Raw genomic sequence first — 17,942 nt, 5'->3', positions numbered from 1 at the left:
CTCAGGTCGAAAATAGATTTCTTTTTAATTGAATATAATATAAGAAAACAAGATAGGATATTTGATGTAAAAGAATTTTTTTAGTAAGGATTACTTCAAATAAAAACTAATAATTTTGATTTGATTTTATAAAATATACTGCCTTTAAATTAAAGATCAAACTAAATATAACCATATAATTGTTAATTATGTATAAAAATTGTTAAAATATTTGGAAAAAAATCCAAAAGCTAGTAATAGAATAAAATTTATAAAGTAAAATTAACATTGAGTAATAAGTTCTTCAAAAACCTAAAAAATGTCCAGATCTATTTAAACCATTAGAAATTTATGTAAATTTAATGATAAAACTTTAATTTAAAATGGAAATCAAACAACTTAACTTTAATAATTGATATTAAATTGGTGGATCTTATACTTAAAGTGTATTATAACAAGAAATTTAATGAAACTATATTTATAAGAAATATCGATATCATAATCTTTTAGATAGCAAAATAAAATTATTTTTTATTGCAAAAATATTGAAAACTTTTTATTTGAAGATATTCTTTAAATAAATTTATCTTTTTTGGAATTAAACTCTTAATCTTTTTATTATATTAACAAAAAAAGTCACTTTGAACTAATTTGATTGTGCTCTTAATCATTAAAATTAAAAAGTAAATGCTAAATTTGCTGGGAAATTCAAAATAAATGAAGATCACTACCACTTTCGTTTCTGTAAGCACATACTACTAAAATAATTTGAATGAGTTATAAAATGAAATTTTTTTAAAAACAGTTTTGGATAATCCTGATTAGCACTTAGGAACAAAAGTTGGACAAGCTGTGAAACTTACTCTAAATTCTTAAAAACAAAACTAAATTTCAAGATATTACAGTCTTGTAAGTGATCCTTTTTCAAAAGGATACTTTGATTGTATTGTCAAAGATTTAGATAAATCAAATTATGCAGAGAACTCGAATCCAATGGTACCTCAATTACTTTAATTAAAGGTAATCTATAACTTAAATTCATTCAAAATATATTCAATTAATTGTTAACTCATTCCCTGCTTTCTCTTAATTTGTGGATTTTGATAGACAGATAAAATGCAATTAATAATTTGTCCACATTTTTGAAATTATCAAGAAAAAAGTAATTTAATCTAAAACAATTGTTTTAAATTAGGATGGGGCAAAAGTAGTTATCGAAGATCCCTACACTTAATATATATATCATGGCCTAGGAAACCTCACATTTAAAAAAAAGTAAATAGTTTAAAGTGGGTAAAAATCAAATACTTATATTATTTTTATTCTTCTTATTAGCTTTAATTCTGAATTCAAAACTGGGAGATTTGATAAAATTGGTATAATTGCTCATAACAGTGCTATAACTACGTTCTCTTAATTAATCTAAGGCGTCATCTCTGCACGTGATCCTACACAGATAAATCTTCTATTTCATAATCACAAAATAGTAAATTACAACTTTAAATATATACTCTTATTTTGATATCCATCAAAAAATAAAAATATTTCTAATCTTAATTTCTTCATATTAAAGCAAGATGAAATATTATTAGACGAAATGACCAGATTTTTCTTATCTCACAACATGAAATACTCTACAGTTTTACAAAATGTAAATTTTTTATTAATTTAATATATTTTTAATTTCTGGTAGAGATTATCTATTAACCTTCAAAATTCATTTAAAAAAAGGCTAAATCAGATTACTATGGATTTAATGGTGATGTTTGCGAAAGATCTATCATCCAAACACTACCCAGTCCTAGAGAAAATTATGTAATAATGCTATAAGGTCCCAGACCTTTTAAGGAGAAGGTTTATTAGCTTCTTTTAAAGATGGGCTACGATTCTGAAAGAATTGCATACATGTGAGTTCCTTCAATTTCAAGTAATTTCAAAAGATAACTCTTAAAATACATTGATAAAAAAACATAATAATAATTAAAGAACTCTTAATAAAAATAAATTATAGTCATAACTATCTCCTGAGCTTTAAAATCAAAAACTATGATAAATTAATTAACTAATTCAAAATACTTTATAAATAAAAATATAATAAAATTTTCTTATTTATTAATTTAAAAACGTTATCAAAATTCTGTAAAATCTATTTATCAAAAATTGTAAACATATTCTTTCATTCTTTGAAAATAAATTATGAAAAATTGAAATTCTTTTTAGTAAATGAAAAATTATATTTTAAAAATAAAAGTTGAATTGTTTTTTTTTTATCAACAAAGTTACTAAATTTGATAAGAATTTATATTCTATTTTAATTAATTTAGAATTAAAATACTAAAATTTCTTGAAAATTCTTTCAATTTTTATCTACTCCAATCTTTAAAAAAATAAATAAAATGAAAATATTTCATTTTAAAATCTGCACTTGCAAAAAGTAAATTTATTGCAATCATATTATTTACTAATTACACTATTGGCATAGAACAATATGGTATTAAAGTAAATTATGAATAATCAGAAGTGTAAATTAATAAATACAACTGAGCTTATTCATAGTATAGATCTTATTTTTTATATTGAATTTATTAAAAGAAATTATCTGGAATGTTAATGACCTATTCTTTCCAAATAATATGGATCAAGATGAAAATTTTTACCATCAGAATCGCAATTATTAATAGTATAGAAGAGAATCAAGTATATTTTAACATTAGATTTTTGATGCTTAGATATCAAATAAATATAAAATAAGTAATTAATTAATAAATTAATTTAAAAGATAATTGCAAATTCAATTAATATGAAAGCATTATTTAAAGGTACTTAGTTCTTATACAAATAGAGCTAGAGTTTCAAGTCCCTCTAGTTTTAGAGCAAGAGATTTTTTAACTCTTAAGAAATTTAGTTTTTGTAGCTTAAAAGCAACATGCACAAAGTTTAGCACAATGAAATAGTAATGAGAGTTAAGGACGAGGACTTAAGATTATTAAATGAAGAAGAAAATAGAAGACAGCCTATTATTAAAAATTTCTTCACAACTATGAATGAAGATTTTAATATAAAGATTTATGAGCACAAAAATATTAACCATGAAGATAAGAATGTCAGCTATCCTAGAAACTCTTATTATAAAGTAGTATTCCCATTAGAAAAAAATACAATGATTAGAGATAGGTTTACTAACTACTTCTCTGATGGGTTGAGATATGGTAGAATTCTCGAAGTTCTTGATTACATAGCAGCATATATATCATATAGGTAAAAATCTATATCTACCTACTTTATTATATTCTATTCTAATTTCATTAGATGCCTGAAAGATTTTTATTTATAAAATTTTATAAAATAGACATTGTTATACAGATATTGGACAAAGACATGTTACTAATGTCACCGCTTGTGTAGATAATATGAATTTCTATTCATAAATGAAAAATGATAAAGATTTAGAAGTATAAGGTAAAATAATTTAGCATACAACATCTCCTATTTATATCATAAACTTCTTATTATTATTTACTCCTGTGTTAAAAAAAAATAAATAACACACTTAATTGAGCCTTTTTATTCATTTGAAATAAAATTTTATTTATTTATTTTTAATAACAGGATACATTACTTATGCTGGTACATCTTCTATGGAAATTTAGCTCGATTTATTTTAAGAAGGAGACTTGAAAGCAAGTGCATTATTTTTAATGGTTGCTAGAGATGCTAATGATAGGTCAAAAAGCTACCAAGTTCCTGTTCTTAAATTCGAAGGTGAGTAGGATATACAAAAATGTTAACTAAGAGAACATTTAGGAGTTAAAAATACAATCAAAAGAAAGAAAGAAAAGTTAGAATCCCTTTAAAATAAACCACCTAACTAGCAAGAAATATTTGAGATCCACCAATTCTTTTCAAATAAAAACTAGTTTTTAGCAGAACAAAAAGACCAACAATCTATCTAAATTTCAGCTACTACTTTTGATAAAAACTTATTGATGCATAAACAAGATAGAAATATTCATGGAAATATCTTTGGTGGACACTTGGTAATTATTACTTCTATATTTATTTTATAAAAAAAAAATACTAACGTCATTTATAATATAGATGAGAGAAGCTATGGAAATGGGATGGCTTGCAGCTTTAATACATTCAAAAGGAGATTACCCTTTGACTTGCCATGTAGATGATTTCCAATTTTTAAAACCCGTAGCTGTAGGATCAATTATTAATTTTGAGGCAAAATTAGGTTATGTAGTGAAAAATATTATGTAAGTTGTGGTAAACTGCAGTATTGTAGATACAAATAAGTGTAGAACTAAATCTAATGATCTTCATATAACCCTAGTAGCCCCTAAAACGGTTTAACTACCTAAAGTTATCCCTTATTCTTATGAAGAAGCAATGATATATCTAGATTGCAAGAGGAGATTGGATAAATTGCTATTTTGAAATCTAAGCTACATTTTCTCTAATTTATATGATGAAATATATTATTAAAATAATTTAATAAAATAAAATTTATGTTTTTATTAATGAAACTTGTAATTAAATAATTTATAATTATTTAGAGTATTAAATATATTAACATTTTTACTTCTTATTTTATTTTTTAAAAATAAATTGTTTGTAAAAAATTATCAACAATTTTTTTACTTTTAATAAGTTAGAAACATATTTTTAGTCTTTGTTTGTCAAATAAATTTGCTTTTTATATTGTATTTTCTTACTTACTAGTCCTAAAAATATTTTTCTAAAACTTTTAAGAAATATTTATATTTGCTTATTTAGTTAACAAAGTTTTTTATTAAACCTTTTTTGAAGTAACATTAAAAAAGTAACAATTTTTTATCATGAATTCTCAGTAAATAATGCATCATTATTGTATTTTTATTTTGATTAAACACAAGGTATTTTGCAATTATCAAAATGATTTAATCAGAAATAAGATTTACATTATTCCATTCATATAGTAAAAATAGAAGATAAAAATTATTGTTTTTCAAAAGAAAATAAACAAAAATATGATAAAAAAATTATTGTTTTAATCTTAGTTGATTCAATCTACTTTGTATCACAGCAAGAGATACTTAAGTGGTTTGAATGGAATTTAATACTCTTAGGTTTTCGATGCGATCAATTTAAAAAACCAATTAAACCAACTTTCTCATGATGCAATTAGATTTACTCTTCTTGATAATGAAAAAAGAGAGTTAACATAGGAAGAGAAAAAGACAGATAGGGTAGTATAGAGTTATTTCCCATCTGCATTTTATGAAATAGGAGTGTATGAAGCTATAAATAAAGAAGTATCTGATGAAAAAGTTAATTATCCTCGTAATTGCTATTACGAAGTTAAGCTACCCTGTTCTTCAAATGAAATTATACGAAGATTTATGGAATTATTGAACACAAAATCAATAAGAATTGGTCGTATTTTAGAACTTTATGATTACGTAGCAACAACAGTTGCCTATAAATATGTGTATATGCAATAAGCAACAATAATGGCTGCTTGTGTCGATAATATACAGTTTTATAGAAGAATCCATCATGATAGAGATATTATTGTCAGGGGATATCCAACACATACAGGTAAAAGTTCGATCGAAGTATAGCTAGATCTCTTATAAGTTAATAGCCGTAACTAATTAGAATTAGCAGCTAAAGCTAACTTCTTATTAGTAGCAAGAAGTAAAGAAAGTCATAATAAGACAGCTCATCAAGTACCTGTATTCAAATTTGATGGAGAGAAAAGTGTAAGAAATTGTAACATTCTATATTAGCTTGGTATTTAAAATCAGACAAAAAGAAAGAATGCAGCTGCTACTTCTCTAAAGAAATAACCTCCATCATATAACGAAAGTCTTACTGTTCATAATTTCTTTACTTCAGAAGAATCAAAAAAGGATAAAAAATAAATCAATCTCACTCATATATCTAAAAAGTTAATCATGCATAAGCAGGTATATTACTGAACTTTCTTTTAATTTAATTATGCCACAAAAATATGAAATAGGATATTAAATTATATTTAATGATTATTATTATAGTTAAATATTTTTGATTTGATTTGAAGAAAATATAAATTTTAAAGGTCTTTTCCCTATTTTTATGAAAAGAGGATATTTATGTATTAAGAATTTATTAGGTTATGCAAATTAGTTTTTAGATATTATTTGAATCAAACCCACAAATAAGTTCATTATTGAGAAAAAAATTATGATATTTATTTTTTATTTAGATTAGTTTACTCTTCACTTGTACAAACAATTTATTAACTATTTAATAAAAACTGATATATTAGGATTAGAACCTTCATGGAAATATTTTTGGAGGATATATCATGAGAGAAGCCTATGAATTAGGTTGGTTGTGTGGTTATCTCCATACTAATAAATAAAGAATAGAAGTATATGCAATAGATGACTTTTAGTTCATAAATGGTGTAGATTTAGGAAGTATTTTGGAATTGCATGCAAAAATCGGATATATTAGTGAAGATAATGTTATTCACGTAGTAGTTGAATGCTTCAAAGTTAATAAAAGTTAAGAAAGATTGAAAACAAATGACTTGCATCTAACATTTGTTGCTGAAAAAGATGCTAAAATTACAAAAGTGTTCCCAGAAACATATACTGAAGCTATGATCTACCTTGACTCTTAAAGAAGAGTTCAAAATTGCATGCACTCAAGTTGATAGCATAGCTTGTCTCTTTTCATCATAAATTTATTCTGTATATTTATTATTTTATGAAAAATTAAATTGACTTTCTTTTATTTGTTCTTTATGTTAAGCAATATTTGATTTCTATAAGTGTAAATGAAGAGTCAAACATAAGATAAAAGTTTAATTAAGTTTTATCAATTTTATTTATTATAATCAAGATTACAAACAATTTAATTTTAAAATTCCAGCTATGAATTGAGTGAAATTATTTTATTTTTTTTCACTTTGTCCCATAAATTAAATAATTTTAATTTGAATGAGGTTTAATTGTTATAATAATCATATATATATTTTTAATCTTTAAAAGATTTGACTAATACCCATTTGTTTTACCTTAAATATCAAAAGGTCTATTAATTATCAAATAAAAACTTTTTAATAAATGTAAATCAAATATTTTTATTTTTTTTTAGACTTAAAAGGAGAAATAAGAAAATTGAAAGAAATCAAATATGCAAATATTTGATAGCATTTTTATTATCCAGATAAAGAGATGCATTTAAAAAATAGAAAATTATTTATCAAAATCAATAAAGTAGTAAAAAATTTTATTACAAATCAATTATTCTTCATAATATTTCTTTTATAATAAAAGTGTTTTGAAAGAAATATAAAGAGCAAATGATAGCTAACTAGATTTTACAATAATTATGACAAAATCTTACAAATACTTAAAAGTACTTTTGTTGGATTATATTTATGTTAATAGGTTGAAAGATTTTATTAATTAATTAAGAGTTACTTAATTCTAAATTTATACTTTACACTTGTTCTATTAAATACTTAACTTATGTGATATAGGGTATCTTTCTTTTAAAATATATTACATTAATATAAAGAAAATTTTTTGAAGTGATTATTATTCCCTTATTGAAATTATCACATTTTTTAAGTCTTTATTTTTATATAATTTTAAAAATGATTTCTTTTAGAAAAAAAAGAAAAATAATTGGAAAATATGATTATTTATTTTTTGAGGATCAAAAAACAAAAGAAATAAATAAGATAATTTATCTTTAGATTTAGTCTTACCTAATTTATTGTCTTTCTATTTTTTAAGCTTATTTTAAGTATATTTGATCTAGGATTTTTAAAGAGGTGTTGCTGGGATAGAAATAATATTAATAGAATGGATTGTAAAAAGAAGTAATATTAAAATCCAACATATTAAAGTATGGCTATAATTTAACAATTATCAAATAAACTAATAATCAAACATATGGCGAAAAAAAATAAATTTGATGTATTATAAATAAATCTTCTTTCTAAATGAAGGGTATAATTAGAGCGCAGATTAAAACATAATAAAAGATTTTGTACAAAATTTATCAATAACAAAAAAAACTAAAAAAAAAGTGAAACCCAATTAAAAATCAGAACATATAATTAAAGATATAAAAAGAGATTTTGGATTGAATTAAATATATCAACTTCAACTTAATTATTCGTTTGTAACAAGAATTAAAAAAATAATAATAAAATTCTCACTCAAAAAATGGATGACAGAGTTGACATCGAAAATCTCAATCTTCCAATTTCAAATATTCTAGGTGGATTTTAATCAGATATTAAATCCAAATGTTCTTTGACAGAATAAGAATTAAGAGAAATTTAGGATGAATTATACGAGTTCGTTCCAATTGATGACGAAGAATTAGAAGAAGAATTATCTGATGATAATGATGATGGAGAAGAAGAAGATGATGAAGAAGAATGTGAAGATAATGAAGATTAATAAAATAATGAAGAAGTAGAAGAAGAAATTGAATAATAGAATTAAGAAAATTTAGATAACGATAACAGCAATAATCAAAATTATGAGCATGAAAGCAGTAAGAGTTAAGTAAATCACTAAGAATTTCGCACTCACTCATAGACACTAAATCAAAACTCTTGCGAAGAGAGCAATTTTTTGAAAAGTTATGAAAGTTCAAGTGAAGAGCAGAATGATGAATTCAAAAACACTTAACTTAGTAGTACTAACCAATTAAGTATTACCTAACAATCAATTAATTCGTAACGTAAAACTGATATTTCCAGCTAAAATATATCTGAAAAATAGCTGGAGTGTAAAAAGAAAAAGAAAATATCTAAATAAAAGAAAAGCAAGGATGCAGGAGTAAAATAAACCAAAGTTTCATATGTGGATATTTATAGAAAAAGGGAGTCAAGTTAAAAGTGCAGTATGAAATTGAAAGTTCCTTATACTATGCCTTAGAGTGCTTAGTCCTACTTTTTAATGGGAGATGTCTTAATTGAAATGGATTTCTCATCAATTAACAATAATGATAATTTAGATTGTATAATTAATTTATATAAGCCTGTTCAAAGAGTTGTATATAATAAAAAAACAAGATGCTTGTCAATGTTCCAAGCTTCAAGCAATGAGTTTTTGGTTGACTTTAACTTTCTTTCAAAGCTTCTTATCGAATATCCTGATCAAAATATCCATTTAGTTGGAAAATTAATAGAGAAGTACTAAGAGATCACAAAACTCATTCATTTATAAATAAAAAATGCAAGGACACTAACTGGATTTTCTCAGGATCTTATAGCGAAACGTAGGGCATATTTTGATGAACAAGTGAATCTCTTTTTAGAAAAAATTGATGAGCATTAAATGTACTTTGTACAAAAGTTTCAAACTAATTATGTTACTTCTACGTTTGAGGCTTATGAAGTTGGTTATAGCAGACAATTTTTAGCGCTTCTAGGCACAGATGAATAAACAATCACTAATATAATTTTTCGTCAAGGAAAACCTGAATTGTACAATTTTGAATCTCGTCTTAAAATGATGCTTGTTCGCATGCTATCGATTGTGTAAGGTAGGTTTAAGGGAGCTCAATCAGATTTTGAAATCTATACTTTGGATAATATTCGTGTTTACTCAAAATTAAAGATTTTACCAGTATGTATTGAATACCCTCCTCATTTAAGACTACCAATTGATAATTATAATGAAATAAGTTGTATGGCGTTTGGCTTAATAGATGTAGAACCAAACATGATATAGCAAATCATAACGTTACGTAAATAAGATAAATATCACTCTCACTTAAAATCTTTAGTCTAAGAGCTAAATTATACAAAACAAAGTGAGGAGTTTTTGGAAAAATACTATGAAAAAAGTAAAAATAAATATTTGAAAGACCGCTAAAATTTATAAAAGCGCAAGTAAATAACGAAAGATAATGAGTAAATTCTCATAGGTCACTAGCAAATGCAAATAGAATACAATTAAGATTAATAAAAATAGTAAAATAATAATAATTAATCTTAATGTGATAATTAGATCAATTAAAACTATAATCAGTATGAGGAAAAATCCTATTTTAATTAAGGTTATTTTAGCAATGACTTTTTAGGCTAATCTATTTACGAAGATAACAGTTAATTTAAGTATATAAATTCAGAATACATAGATTAGAATAGTAATTAGATTTAAAACAAATGCGAATTAGAGTCAGAGCTTATTAGATAAAATCATTTCTATCATATAGATGACAGCTATATAGCTCAAGATGTTCATCTTGCCAGAGGAGATTAAGGCCATGTTTAGCTAGTTTAATCATATCCTGAACCTGCTGTATCTTCTAATTAACCTTTGAATTCATCTTTCATTTCCCCTGCAACTAACCTTAAAAACGTATTTGCTAAGAGTCATAGAATTATTTAATTCAATGATAATGGTAATCATAAATAACTTGACTCTATTTAATTTGAATTCAAAATTGTTTGAGAAATATTAACTTACAATTAAAAAAATTGAATAGGATTCTTATAATAATTATAAAACAAGAAAAGTGATAAATATAAGAATGAATAAAAAATAAATTATATAAATTTTATTCGCTCTTATCAAAATAACAAAACTATTTTATAAAAATGGCTGAAAGAAACAAACAAACATATGATTTAATAAAACTAAATTTATTTAATTAAGAATAAACCAAGTGCATCCAATACTAAATTAATTAATAATTTTCCAAAAATATATAGGAAATTAATAAATATACTTTTCTAACTATATATTAAATTTTTATTTATTGTTTTCCATCTTTAAATAGAGTATTTAATTTTACTAATTTGCTTTATTTTACTCTTTTAATCATATTATCAGATTTTGATAATCATTTACACACATTATTATATTAAATTAATAAATTTTTTTTCAAATTAAATTTAAATCTTATGTAAGTTTCAATGATTAAAAAGAGTAAATATTTCTATAAAAGATTATTCAATAATCTCATCTAAGGCTATCTTATAAAATCAGATTCTTTAAATTCAAAATATCGATATAAATCAGCAGTAAAATTAAATTAAATATTTGTTAAAAATGTAATATGGAATAAAAGCAAAGGAATAATTAAATTTTGATAAATAGAATCTCTCAAAACAAAAATTAAAAAATAACAGTATTAAACATAAATTTTAAAAGAGGAAATGAAAATATTAGTTATTTTCATAAATATTTTTGTTACATATGCATTTTTGTAAATGCAGCCATTTTTACTTAGTTACAAGATTTACCTAGCGCCCAGAAAAATCCTTCAAAATTACATTTTTTCTATTGATAGAAAATTATCTTAATTTAATCATGAGTTTTTGTTTTACTTTCGTTAATATTTCAAAATAGGATTTGACGATAAAAGGGAATTGTATTATTTTTAATAGAGTTTTACATGTAAAATTTATCAAGTAGGAGCAAATATTACTACAACAAATTTTTATTTAGCAAATTAACCAAAAAAATAGAGAGCGAATTATAGTAGTTGTATTTGCTGATAATTTTTGAAAAAAAGAGGGGGAAAAGAAGATTGAGTTTTAGCTTTCTCCTAACTAAAGAATGAAAAGTTTTTCAGAAATTATGCAGCTGGCATTAAGCTTCATCTGCAGGATTTGTGTACCATTGATTTATATTTCATTTGCATATTCTAACTGGGAAGAGTCAGCAATTTAATTAGATAGGTTAATGTTTTGTAATTCGCTTGTTCTTTTATTAGGAATAGATAACTGCCTGATATTTATTCGGATGGCCCGTAACTCTAGTTAATATGAATATGAAATTTGTTTATTTTAAAGTTTGATTTATCTCATAAATATGCTTGAGGGTGATAATTACCCATTAAAATATATGAATTTTTATGAAACGATATCATACTATTTATTTTTTTTTGTTTTTTGGATCAATATGATATGCATTTTAATACTTTCAGTAATCTTATTTGCATTTGTTTGCTTTGTACTAATGGTGGATTTATCTGGGGATCAAAATTTAAACATTAATAGAGGTTTAAGCGATCATGAATTAGAAAAACTTGAATCTATTACTTATGAAAATTTTTAAAAGCAATATTAAGCTCAGAACCAAAATTAATAAAGCAATTTAAAAGAAAAGACAATTAAAAACTAATAAAATGATTTCAATAATATAGATAACAATAACATTAATATAAATAATAATAATAATAATAATAATAGCTTTTAGATTAAAAATAATTCCCTTATCTAAGCAAATAAATTTACATCAGTAAGTCCAGTAAATAAATCTTAGCACTCTATAAAATCTGTAAATGTGTTTATGAATTCTTTAAGTGTGAGCTTAGGGGACAAAGATAAATGCTCAATATGCTTGATTGAATATGAAATAGATGAAATAGTAATTGTTCTTCCTAAATGTAAGCATTATTTCCATTATGATTGTATTAAGCTATGGTTCTAATCTAATTCAAAGTGCCCCTTTTGCAGGGATAATATAATACTAAGATTATAAGAGTGACTTTAACATATGCAAATACCCTAATAAAAATAATTTTAAAAAGGATCTATTCATAAAAAATTTTGTTTAAATAAATATCTAGTTAAATTAAACATAAAAAATAAAAAACTATTTATTAAATAAATATTTATATTTCTAATTTTTAAAGAAAAATGTAGATATTTTTTTGTCAATATATGTTTAAAGATAATTTTTTAATTCAAAACATAGTATCTAATAGTTAAATTTAATATAAATAAATTTTAATAAAAACTTCTAATTAAATAAAAAAAATTAATATATAAAATACTTTTAAATTTGAAAAAATATAATTTAAAAAAATAAAATTATAAAAATCCAATACAAAAAAAAGTGAAAATTTTTAACAAACTTATAGGTAGTTTAATTGCTAAAAATAAAATTAGTTTGTGAACTAAAATTATTATCAAATAGTTAATTTTTAAAATAAATTAATGTTTCCAAAAATTTGACAGACCTATCTAATTAATATAAAGAAACTAAAAAAATAGATGAAAATAAAAAGAAAATGTACCATAATTCTATTATTATTAAATAAACAAATTTATTTTAATTAAAAGAAATTAAATAATTTGCCAATAAATTCTCATAAATTTAACAAAAAGCAATTTAAAAAGATAATTTCTAAAAAATGTAAGAATAAAAATAAAACATATAATAATTATATTTTATATAATATATTAGTTTATTTTAAGTAATTAGCAAATATATACTAATAAATTTAATCAAAGCAATTAAGAGGTAATTTCAAACAAATATATAATAGTAAAAATAAATTAATTCTATTTTTATAAAAGAAATACTTTTAAATTTGAAAACTAGAAACAACCACAGCAAACTACTAATCAAAGAAATATTGATGGATTTAATCTAAGTAATTAATATGAATTAGACAATAATAGATGAATAAATTAATATTATTTCTTATAAAATAAATAAACTTTAATTATTATTTTTGAAAAGAAAAGAATATTACGAAAAAATATTTGTTTTTATTTCTTAACTTAATTAATAAAAAATAGACACAATAATTTTATATTGAAAAAAACCTCTTAAATAAAAATTAATATATTGGTTTATTTTTACTTTTAAATAAAAGATAAAATTTATAATTTATATATATATTTTAAAAAGTAAAAATAAACTTTAAATACTTTTTACAAAAAGAAACTAACAAAAATCGTTTGTTTGTTTGTTTTTTCAAAAAAATATCTTGTGATTAAAAAGAATATTCGATTAAATTAAATATTTATTTATTTAGTTAGTTAGATAAAATCAAATAAATATATTTTTATGAATAAAATTGAAATATTTAAAAATTTAAAATAAGCAATACGAAGCAATTATTAACTTTTATTGCTAATTAACAAAGATTCTTATCGTGGGATTGAAATTCAAGGTTAAATATTTTTTTTTTTTCTTATTAGTTAACTTTATAAACTACCAAACCGAGAGGAAATATAATAATTTGAATTAATTTAAAAAAACAAAACAAAATTAAAATATCTAAATCCCATAAAAAAAGGGAAACAAAGATATAAAAAAGAGCAGTTCTTGCAAGCTCAGAAGTATTATTGAGAAGAATAACAAATGGCTCCTAAGAAGACTAACCCAAAAAACAACACTAAATCTAAGGAGGAAAAGAGATTAGAATAATACATAAATCATCCTGCAAATATCTCTGCCCAAGAAAATAATCATCAAGAATAATAAAACAAATAAAACAACAAAAAGGGCAACAAAAACTCTAAGGGTCCTGAACCTCCTAAAAATGAATCCGAAAACGAGATCGCCAAGCTTTTAAAAGAAGTAGACATTGAAAAGCCTCTCCCTGATTTTACCCCTCTCGACGAGACTGTAAAAATGTTGAAAAATACTTTAGAAGAAACTGACTTGTTGATTGCTAACATTGCTTCCAATAACACTGAAGCTTTGGGATAACCTCCTGTCGAACAAGAAGAAGAATCCAGCTTCAAGAATGCTCAACTTACTCCTGATATAATTTAAAAAAGAGACTAAATTATTAAGGATGTTAAAAAAACAATTGAAATATACGATGACAAGAAACAAAGACTTGATGATTTATTAAAATAGGTAAACATTTAAATAATAAAAAATTATATAAAATTTATGTTAAACATCTTGTGAAGCTATTATCTCAACTGATGCATAACTATGAATATGATTTCTGATTAAATTGTTCATAAATACCATCTTTCGGGACTGACAAAAGATAATAGCTTCATACTCTCTCTGATAAAGAGAATTTAATTTCCTTTTTTTTTGACTCATTTATTTACTTTAATTTATATGGAAAATAGGAAAACATGAGCGATGTTAAAGAATAACTAATTACCCTCAGCCAAAATTTAGAGCTTGATAAAAAGTATAAGGAATAAATCTTAGCTCTCTTCTGAGCAATTCATCCAAGCAAAAACACTTAAAAACACACAAAAATAAATAAATAAATAAAGAAATAAATTTCAACTATCCATTCTTCTAATAAATTAAAAATTCCATATGAAATATTAAGCCATAATTAACTAATTAATTTATACAATTCTTATTCTTAAATGCTTTCCAATTAACTAATCAACTACTACTATAAAATAACACTTACTTATCTACTTAATTATTCTATTTATTATTTATATCATACCCATTTCTCCATATTACTTCACAGTATTTATTTATTAATTAATTAATTAATTATCTGCTTGCTAGCTAAGTAGCAAGTAAGTTAAAAAAATTATCTTCCCTTATTTATTTATTTGCATTTGTTTATTTCAATTAAAAATTTACTTTACAAATTTTGTTTTTTTAGTTTTTATGTAATTAATGTTTGTTTGTTTTTTACAGCCTAAGGAAATAATTTTTAATGATAAATATATAAAGAGTATATGGACAATTATATTTTAATATAAATGATGTACTCAGATAGTTAATTATATGTTATATTAGATATTTTCTATTAATTAAATTATTAATTGTGTAATAAGATTTTATAAGTATTTTTATTTGCTTTCTTTTGTAAATATTTATTATTTATTTATTTTATTTTTTGTTTTTCAATCTAGCAACTTGTAGTTTGATTTATCTAAATCATCGAAGTAGGGCTTTACATTATTAAAAAATGTTTATCAGTAAAATATACGAATTTATTAAAATAAAAATATGGATGATATTTTACGTGGTCTAAAGCTTCTTCAGCAGTGATTCTTTTAGTGGGATCTAATTGAAGCATTTTGGTCAGCAAATCAATGCCCTTTGGGCAGATATTAGGACATTGCTTTTAAAGAGGTATTGGGTTCCATCTAGGGAAAGTATTTTTAAAGTCTGGAAGTTAAGTAACACCTGGCCATGTGCTTTCAGAAGGTGTACCCATAATTCTAAATATCTTAAATATTTAATCGATTTCAGAGTCACCAATGAACAGAGGAATCTTCTAAGCCATCTCAGAGAAGATACATCCTATTGACCAAATATCAACAGGAGTTGAATATTACTTTTATCCGAGCAGAATTTCAGGAGGTCTGTACCAAAGTGTAACAACTTCGTGAGTGTATGTCTTCAAAGGAAGACCAAAAGCTCTAGCTAAACCAAAGTCAGCCAATTAAACGCTACCTTTCTTGTTAATAAGGATATTTTGAGGTTTTAAATCTCTATGAACGATTCTGTTAGCATGGCAAACAGCTATACCTACATTTTTAAAAAGTTAACTGTGTTAATTTTATTTTTTTTGAAGGCTAAATGAATCAAATTGCTATCAAAAATAAAAGAATTAATTAAGTATTTGTTGCTAATTTATTAAATCGATACCTAGTATTAATTAGAAAAGATAGTCCTTAACTACAGCAGGAGGTAAAGGACCTCCATTCAATTCTAAATACTTCTTAAGATCGTGATCGAGGTAGTCAAATATTAAATAAAGCTTATTTTCACCATAAACAAGATCTCTTAATTTAATAACATTAGGGTGATCGATTTCTTTGAGAAGGGAAATCTCTCTAATAGCTGTTGAAGGAACACCTTCATCTTCATGTTCTAAACGAATTTTCTTTAATGCAATAATGTCATTTGTTTGCATATCGATTGCTTTATATACGATACCATAAGTACCTTCACCTATTTTTTCTGTTCTTTAATACCTTTCTAATTCTGGCTATGCTGCTTCTATGTGGAAATTTTTTGAATCCTTATCAATGACGAAGGCCATTTTATAACAATTTGAGCGAGTTTACTTTTTTTCTTTAAATTTTAGTGTTTTTTTTTTTTCGTTATTTAGTTTATAATTATTTTTTTATTTTTTCAAATATGCTGGAATTCAATTATTTATTAAATCGGTTGATTTTCTGATATTTTATATGCCTTTTAATCCTTGTCTAAAAATTGATTCATCATTTCAACGAATATTTGGTTAAATTGTTTAAACACTAAAAACTTAGAAATTTTTTCAATCTAAAAGAAAGCAAACTGACAAAAAACAAGAAAAAATTAAAATCATCCAGTTCTCCATTAATCTTTCAAGTATGCATTTTCTTTTTGAAAATTGCGCAAAAATAAAAATTTTTTTAGTTTTCTAAGTAAATCTATTAAATGTCAAATTAACTATTTTATATGTATTTTAAACGCTATTGAATTATATTTCATTATAAATTCACCATTTTATTTATTAATTTTAAATTTACAATAATTTTATTTTTTAAATTGAAAAAAAATAAATATTTTATTTGGATTTAATAAAAATTTCAGTTTATTAATTTTTTTTAATTAAAATCAATTTAATTAAAAATACTTTTGTATCAAATAATAATTAATATAAAGATAGGAAAAATACTGTTTTGATATGAATCCAGATGTTTTCATTTTAAAGTATATCTTAAAAATCAATTTTAATTTATTTTTTATTAGTTTCTTTATTTCAAAGATTTTGGGAACAAAAGATTTTTGATATTAAAAAAGGATATTTAAAATTGACAGAAATGAAATATTTAGGATTTGTTTTAGCCTTATTATTTATAGTAAATGTTTAATGCATTTACCTTAAAGTAGGTTCAAAGTACGTTTGCTATTAAGTTAAGTTAGAAATTAGAGAAGCCTCGAAAATTACTTACTAAGTTTCTGGAAAAAATGAAAATAACTTCGAAATTTATGTAATAGCATTTTGTTTCATAAAATCAATCAAACTTTAATGTTACCTACCTATTATTAAAAATATGTTTAGGTGATTGAGTCTACAACAAAGAAAGAGATAGATTTATAAAAAAATATAAATGAAGGAAAGATTGAATTAAAGGCATAAGATGAATTTTAGAACTTAGACCTATGTTTCAGATCTACTGATAGTGATTAAAAAGTAGTTTCATTAGAAGTTTATAAATACCACGAAAGTAAACCAGATTCAGAATACATATCATCAAGTAAATAAAATAAACTTAC

At 23.0% G+C, this 17,942-nt stretch overlaps 7 protein-coding genes across 7 annotated transcripts; 6 read left to right on the top strand and 1 right to left on the bottom strand. All coding sequences in view use genetic code 6, as the record gives it.

Moving 5' to 3' along the window:
* Positions 1 to 298: 298 nt before the first annotated feature.
* Positions 299 to 1,890, top strand: TTHERM_01035540 (FAD-binding domain oxidoreductase; the record flags this gene model as incomplete). The annotated part of the gene is made up of 7 exons (XM_001027733.2): positions 299 to 332; positions 616 to 723; positions 785 to 999; positions 1,175 to 1,254; positions 1,315 to 1,465; positions 1,553 to 1,630; positions 1,711 to 1,890. 7 exons carry the CDS (start codon positions 299 to 301, stop codon positions 1,888 to 1,890), a joined length of 846 nt encoding a protein of 281 aa, XP_001027733.2.
* Positions 1,891 to 2,714: 824 nt separating this feature from the next.
* TTHERM_001035531 (thioesterase family protein) lies at positions 2,715 to 4,573 on the top strand. Its single transcript, XM_012800994.1, has 4 exons — positions 2,715 to 3,237; positions 3,329 to 3,438; positions 3,589 to 4,016; positions 4,078 to 4,573. Exons 1-4 carry the CDS (start codon positions 2,780 to 2,782, stop codon positions 4,420 to 4,422), a joined length of 1,341 nt encoding a protein of 446 aa, XP_012656448.1. The 5' UTR covers positions 2,715 to 2,779; the 3' UTR covers positions 4,423 to 4,573.
* Positions 4,574 to 4,994: 421 nt separating this feature from the next.
* Positions 4,995 to 6,670, top strand: TTHERM_01035530 (thioesterase family protein; the record flags this gene model as incomplete). Its single annotated transcript, XM_001027732.2, has 2 exons — positions 4,995 to 5,936; positions 6,278 to 6,670. 2 exons carry the CDS (start codon positions 4,995 to 4,997, stop codon positions 6,668 to 6,670), a joined length of 1,335 nt encoding a protein of 444 aa, XP_001027732.2.
* Positions 6,671 to 8,195: 1,525 nt separating this feature from the next.
* Positions 8,196 to 10,442, top strand: TTHERM_01035520 (hypothetical protein; the record flags this gene model as incomplete). Its single annotated transcript, XM_001027731.1, has 1 exon — positions 8,196 to 10,442. The coding sequence occupies one exon, from the start codon at positions 8,196 to 8,198 to the stop codon at positions 10,440 to 10,442; it is 2,247 nt and encodes a 748-aa protein (XP_001027731.1).
* Positions 10,443 to 11,954: 1,512 nt separating this feature from the next.
* On the top strand, positions 11,955 to 12,485 carry TTHERM_01035510 (zinc finger, C3HC4 type (RING finger) protein; the record flags this gene model as incomplete). Its single annotated transcript, XM_001027730.1, has 1 exon — positions 11,955 to 12,485. The coding sequence occupies one exon, from the start codon at positions 11,955 to 11,957 to the stop codon at positions 12,483 to 12,485; it is 531 nt and encodes a 176-aa protein (XP_001027730.1).
* Positions 12,486 to 14,093: 1,608 nt separating this feature from the next.
* On the top strand, positions 14,094 to 14,920 carry TTHERM_01035500 (hypothetical protein; the record flags this gene model as incomplete). Its single annotated transcript, XM_001027729.1, has 2 exons — positions 14,094 to 14,597; positions 14,825 to 14,920. The coding sequence occupies 2 exons, from the start codon at positions 14,094 to 14,096 to the stop codon at positions 14,918 to 14,920; spliced, it is 600 nt and encodes a 199-aa protein (XP_001027729.1).
* Positions 14,921 to 15,571: 651 nt separating this feature from the next.
* Positions 15,572 to 16,719, bottom strand: TTHERM_01035490 (cyclin-dependent kinase-like Serine/Threonine kinase family protein; the record flags this gene model as incomplete). The annotated part of the gene is made up of 3 exons (XM_001027728.1): positions 15,572 to 15,619; positions 15,694 to 16,202; positions 16,323 to 16,719. The coding sequence occupies 3 exons, from the start codon at positions 16,717 to 16,719 to the stop codon at positions 15,572 to 15,574; spliced, it is 954 nt and encodes a 317-aa protein (XP_001027728.1).
* Between the last annotated feature and the right edge of the window lie 1,223 nt (positions 16,720 to 17,942).

This window comes from Tetrahymena thermophila, assembly GCF_000189635.1.
Source record: "Tetrahymena thermophila SB210 genomic scaffold scf_8253843, whole genome shotgun sequence".
Classification (NCBI taxonomy): Eukaryota; Ciliophora; class Oligohymenophorea; order Hymenostomatida; family Tetrahymenidae; genus Tetrahymena; species Tetrahymena thermophila.
The sequence above is the reverse complement of the archived record's forward strand: the minus strand, read 5'-3'. Positions and strand labels throughout refer to the sequence as shown.